The sequence below is a fragment of the Topomyia yanbarensis genome, chromosome 1 (assembly GCF_030247195.1).
Source record: "Topomyia yanbarensis strain Yona2022 chromosome 1, ASM3024719v1, whole genome shotgun sequence".
Classification (NCBI taxonomy): domain Eukaryota; kingdom Metazoa; phylum Arthropoda; class Insecta; order Diptera; family Culicidae; genus Topomyia; species Topomyia yanbarensis.
Genome location: NC_080670.1, coordinates 69,678,551 through 69,684,550, shown reverse-complemented (window position 1 = coordinate 69,684,550; position 6,000 = coordinate 69,678,551). Strand labels below are relative to the sequence as shown.

Genomic DNA, 6,000 nt, shown 5'->3' with positions numbered 1-6,000 from the left:
TAATTAATTCCCCTTAATCTTGAACCACTCTTTCTAGTTATTTCTAGTTAATAAGCTTGTAAAATGTTCCGCTTAGTTAATAATTAATTTCTCCTACAATCTCCCTTCTAAAATCATAAAGTGAATTACTATGCAAAGAACACACAAAATGACCCGTCCCCCAAATCTTACGAATATTATATTATACCCTCTTTTATATGTATAAGTTAGCTGTAAAGTTTTTTTTAGTTTCATTATATAAAACAAAATAATATTGAAATGTGTAACCCCCTAGTTTTAAGAAATTCAAAATGTAAAACAATGAAAAAATGGCACCTTTAAGCTAACGCATACGTGCCTTATCAAATAAACAAATTGAAAAAAAAAAAACTTAGATACGTATCGCCCGTTTAAATATATAGATAAATAGACTCATAATCCTATATGTCACTGTGTTAGGCCCGTTAGTTTGTGGATATACCTTATTATGAACCTATACCCAACGCAAATGTTCATTTAATGACATTCCGATGTGAAAAAATACTCTTTAGCTATGGATCCTCCGCCATCGAGTGGGGCATCTCACCCGCAATTTTGATGCGGCATCTCTCCCAATTGTATGGGTGAGATGCCGCACGACGGCATTTTCCTCTGAAATTATGGATGACCGTGCTCATGATCGGAATGCCTTCTAAAAGGTCCCAGCTATTCAACCGATACATGATTTACCAATAGAAAAATCGAACAATTTAAAAAAACGAAATTTTAATGTGGTACTGAAAAACTTTCGGCACTCCGTGATGCAACTGGACGCACACAAACGTTTATAAAATTTTCGTGAGTTAATAATAAGGATTATTTTACATCTCCAGTGTTGTAATTTTTCGAAAGACAAACTCACAATATCATATTACCGTATAAAAGTTACCCTATATACGAGATATAGAAAGTGTGGCATCTCACCCGACGCGGCATCTCTCCCGAAATTACGCTATTAGGTAATTAGGTTTTACACCAACCGACATAACCCCACAAAATGAGCCGGATGAACTTCGTTTGACAATTCTCGGTGGTTTATTTACATGGGAATTACGTGAGTTCGGATGTAACAGATGAGCGCCCGTTGCATTCGTACTCATGCAACTGACAAAGTAAACAAGCCACCGAGAATTGTCAAACTTGAACTTCATTCCTTATTAGTTCATTCGTGTCGTCCTCTTGTAGAATCTCAATAATATGTCATACTTAGTTGCGTTTCGGCTTCGCCTCATCAGAAACCGACACTAACTTATTGTCGGAATAGATTAGCGCCGGCTTGACGCAAATCCCTTAAAACTAAAACACACTTTGTGTTTCAATCGAACGACTGATCAAACGTGATGTCCCGTTCGAGCAGAAGTTTTGTTTATGCCGATGAGACACAGTGAAGTCGAAACTTGTCTTGGCTTAGCAGGCCTATGCGAAAGCACTATGCTATATTTCACCCTAAGGAGGAAAATTTGGTAAAAACCAAAATTTCTCACTAGGGTAAAAATTTGTTGGTAAAACCAGTCTTTGTACAGGAGGGCACAAATCCTTATTTCATACTTAGTTGCGTTTCGGCTTCACCTCATCAGAAACCGACACTAACTTATTGTCGGAATAGATTAGCGCCGGCTATACCATAGTCAATAATATGTTTGGTGGGTTATAAAAATGATTATTTTACATCTCCAGTGTTCTAATTCTTCGAAAGACAATTCGCAACATCACATCACCGTACTACAGTGACTCTATAGAGAGTGCGGCTTCTCTCCCGAAATTACCCTATATAGAGCAGCTTTTTCAGTTGCGCTGGTTTTTTATCAAATTTTGTAGCCATGTCCCGCTCAGATATATTTGGCTTTCGGGTATTCAAAACAAACAAGTTCTTTTGCGAACATTTATTTCAAAACGTGTAAACACGTTCAATCGTATTCATCATGTATATTTATTACAAAAACTATCACTGAATTGGAATGGTGCATTCGAAATAGACTCACAGATGGAAGTTAGAAAGTCCAAGAATTTTGTAAAAGCCGTTTACATATTAGTACCGTATTGTCTGTAATTTACATCATTTCTAAATACTACAATAAAACTTTTAGTCTTTTAATTGCTTTCGATTACAGATCTACATTCTTAACCTAACTATTTATATATAAATCCTAAAAGCTATGCAATTTAAAAAAGTGTATGCACTTTTCAATTCGATAATACCCAGGCTCAGCTCAAAGGCGAAAAAATATGTGCCATGAAATATCGCTTCGGTTTGTGTCTTTGCTGCAATCCCGTCCTGATCGAAGACGATCACGATCAGTTCGGCAAATAATCGCCAAAGACACAAACCAAAGAGCGAACGGTTGGAAAAAGCTCCCAATATGTTTTGTTAAATAAAGCTCCGTGTATACGTTATGATTTTGTTCTTTATGTTTTCTGCTTCGTTGCTTGTTTCAAACAACGCAATTTTACATTTCTCCAATATGTGTACTATCTATTTCCCTCCTTTCTTCTTCAGCAAACTGGCAAGAAGGTCGTTTCCGATATGGTTCGTCTTACGGAATCAGTTTATGGTGGTGAATGGGTTTCAAATTTTTCTGACTCTTCTCAATCACGTAGAAACTCTGAGGTTTACCATTGCTCGCATAGTACTTTCCGTGGGCACTTTTCTTGGCTTTGATCGGTGCATAATACGTTGGTGACTTTCTTTTTTGTAATTTTTCAGCGTGATCCACTGCACTAAACTTGATCAGCGATTTATCCAACGCTTCATTCTCCCAGGGTTTTGTCCACGTTGGAATATCCTTGATGTCAATCAGTTCGTCTATGTTATCGTGATGACGCGAATTCGGATTGCGACCTTGGTTGTTGCCGAGAATCTTCTTCAGCACCGGTATGTTCCAATGGTAAATACGCCCTGGTTTACCGTTCGATTTGAAACCCACTGGAACCTGCGCAAATATAGAAAGTGTTGATTAGTTACGGATTTACGATTTATGGTGAGTAGTAATCAACATAAAGCAAGCAAAGTCTATTACACTTGACCTGATTTCCAATGTCCATTAACTTTGGTTAATCACAAACAAGAAACTGCGCAACATGAATCACAGCTCGTCATGTTGGCAAAAAAGCTCGATAACGGAATAGTTCATGGCAGTAAGCGACACTAATCATGTTAGTTGAACTCTCTAAAAAGTGGAAAATGTTCATACTATCGCAATAAATAGCGGATTAATTTTATGTCCACTTATGCTTGAAATGTTATGACTGTGGTTATCACCGCATTTGCCATTAGAATGATCAGGAGCTCTCGTGCGAAATGAATATAATGTTAGTACCGAATAATTATAGTGTAACGCGAATATTGATAAAATTCCAATATAATGTCAGTAGTGTCATTTATTAATAATGACACCTTTTCTCATGTTATGGTTCAACTTGAAGCTGTTCTCGTTGATGCGATATTTTTTCGTTTTTTGTACTTATTGCTGATTATATTATGCCGTCTATAAATGGCCCAATAACAAATCACTGCTTCTGAGAACCTAAGGAAGTGAAAGAACAGCGGGGAAGGGAGTTTTCCGTCACTGTTGAATAATTTGCAAACGATCATATGATACATCGCAGGGGAAAGAGCTATTTGTTGTACACAAATTTACTCAACGGATAAACCAACCAGCGCAGTACGGCACTCAATGAACTTTCTATGCTTAACTCTTTATGGAGATTGGTGCGTACCTTTCTGCCTACTTCCTCGATGGCGTTCGGCGCCGGAACCGGTCCATTGTTGGTATAGTAGTAGGGATTCGGCGGCAGCTTGATCACGAACATATGTGAGTCATCGGGTCGACCGTGATGGCGGGACTCCACCGCCAAGCGTTTCTTCTGATGGCTGGACGAGACGTGCACCTTGCCGAGACCCAATTTGCTGTAAAGACAAACGAAAAAAATGCTGTTAGCATGTTTATAGCAGAAGAAGAAATGTGTGCAAATGGATAATGCTAGGGGTGAAATGAAATTGAGAGATGGTCACACAAAATGACATTCAATAAGGCATCACTTCACTTCGGTTTTCGCTACTTGATTAGATTGAGAAATTATATACATTGGAATTAGGTCAAAATTAATGCTTAACGTGATTTTTTTTAAAGTGTGCCAGCAAAGTTCCATACAAATCAGCTAAGCATCAACTAATGTTTTTATGCAATTATGGAAAAAGCCCATATAATGAACATTCACGTAGCTGCTATAATAACTTCACAAAATAGTTACAATAGACATACTTACTGCTAAAAAAGGCTGAAAAATCAAGTTACTTAATTAAAAATGACTAAAATATTGTAAATTTTAACTTCAACGCCATAATAGTCTATCCTGCGCAAAAAATATCTTACAAATATTTCAACGTATTTCAATTTTAGTTTTAGGTAATAATTGCGTGCTGAATCGTGTCGGAGTTTGAGTTTTCCGAGCCACCACGATTTGATAAATTTGATAAATTAAATCCGTGCTTCTTATTTTCTTGGCATTAACAAAATGTTATGTTTAAAATTACGAAAAAGGTAATTTGTTTCTCTTGTAACTACACACATTTTCGATTGCTATTACACTGTCATATATAAAAGACAATCGGGCCACACTTCGTCGTTTTGTTTACTTCGATTATTAGTAGTAGATTCATGTGTGTTTTGTTTTCTTAAACCATTTAAACTCTGGAAAATGAATCTAGAAGAAAAAGATGGGTGGGTAATGTCAGAGACATAACCGGAGTGAAGAAGAATACACTTTAGGCTGTTAATACAACAGTTTTGACTATTTTTTGATTGGTTGTATTAAAACCAGTTATTTCGTTATTTCTAATGGAAACACCGAAATATCGGTACACGCACAACGAAATCGTAAATATTCGAACATATTTATCCTTATATGGTAACCCTGAAAAGAGCATTTAATGAAAGTGAAACAATTTATTTGGCAACAGTAGGGAATCGGATATACTTGTACCGTTATTTCGCTATTTCCTTTAGATATACCAAAATAACATATTTTAACAAAACCTTTCAGAACTTAGTAAAAATGGCAGCATTCGTATTAACAGCAAAGGGTATGCTACTTCATTACGGTAATGTCTTTGACATTACCTATCCATCTTTCTAATCTAAAACAGGAAAAAATGTTCTGAAAACCCAATAAATGCATAACCTAAAGCGCTTTAAAGCTACATTTATGTGAAATCCCAAAATTACGTGTTTGTCCAACGAGCTTTCTGTCTCGTTGTGGTACTGAATTTTTGTGGTGAAGTTTACCCACCGACAATCTGACATGACACTCTATTTTTAGATTTGGCAAGAGATTATTAGAGAGTTGATGCAAAAATCAATAACTTGTACTATCAAACGGACATGTGTATTTGACAGCACGAGCTACAAAATTTTGCCTCAACTCTCTAGTAATAGACAAAACTGCCATGAATCGTTCAGAGTTCCTACATTAAAAGTCTGATCAAGAGAAAATTGACAACCATAGCTTCAAGAAATGTGGCTCAAAAAAGTTGAACTAAACTTAAAATTGTTGAAGCGCCTAATAATCTTAACAATATATATTCCGGTTTTGTTGAACAGTTGGCAATTATCTAATATTTTTTGTATAGATAGAACGATATTTGACAAAATATCGGGGCATGTGCTAAATTCAGAGTAAAAGACATAACAACGTCGTTGCATATACTGCATTTTCGAAGAAAAATCTTTGAAATCTGATAGTAAATCATTTCACTCTCGAACAACGAAAATGGAATGGTTTATCAAACAATGTGTTTGAAAAATGTTGTTTTTTTATTTGCTTTCCATGAAATCAACCGAAGCACAAAGTTAGCGTTACATTTGTATTGGGCAAACGTCGTTAGGCTATTAATTACCCCGCAGTAGGCATTAAATTAATCGGTATACGTTAAGTGTGTAAAATAGAGCTAACCGATATCAGCACAACACGAAAATTAGCTTG

At 36.1% G+C, this 6,000-nt stretch overlaps 1 protein-coding gene across 1 annotated transcript in view; it reads right to left on the bottom strand.

The window, feature by feature from the left end:
• Positions 1-1,886: 1,886 nt before the first annotated feature.
• Positions 1,887-6,000, bottom strand: part of LOC131677880 (uncharacterized) — a 135,622-nt gene continuing 131,508 nt past the window's right edge. Inside the window, exons 3-4 of the mRNA XM_058957967.1 lie at positions 3,736-3,925; positions 1,887-2,948 (exon numbers count right to left, since the gene is read on the bottom strand). Coding sequence (XP_058813950.1) covers positions 2,553-2,948; positions 3,736-3,925 — 586 coding nt within the window. The 3' untranslated portion in view covers positions 1,887-2,552. The remainder of the gene's footprint in view (positions 2,949-3,735; positions 3,926-6,000) is intronic.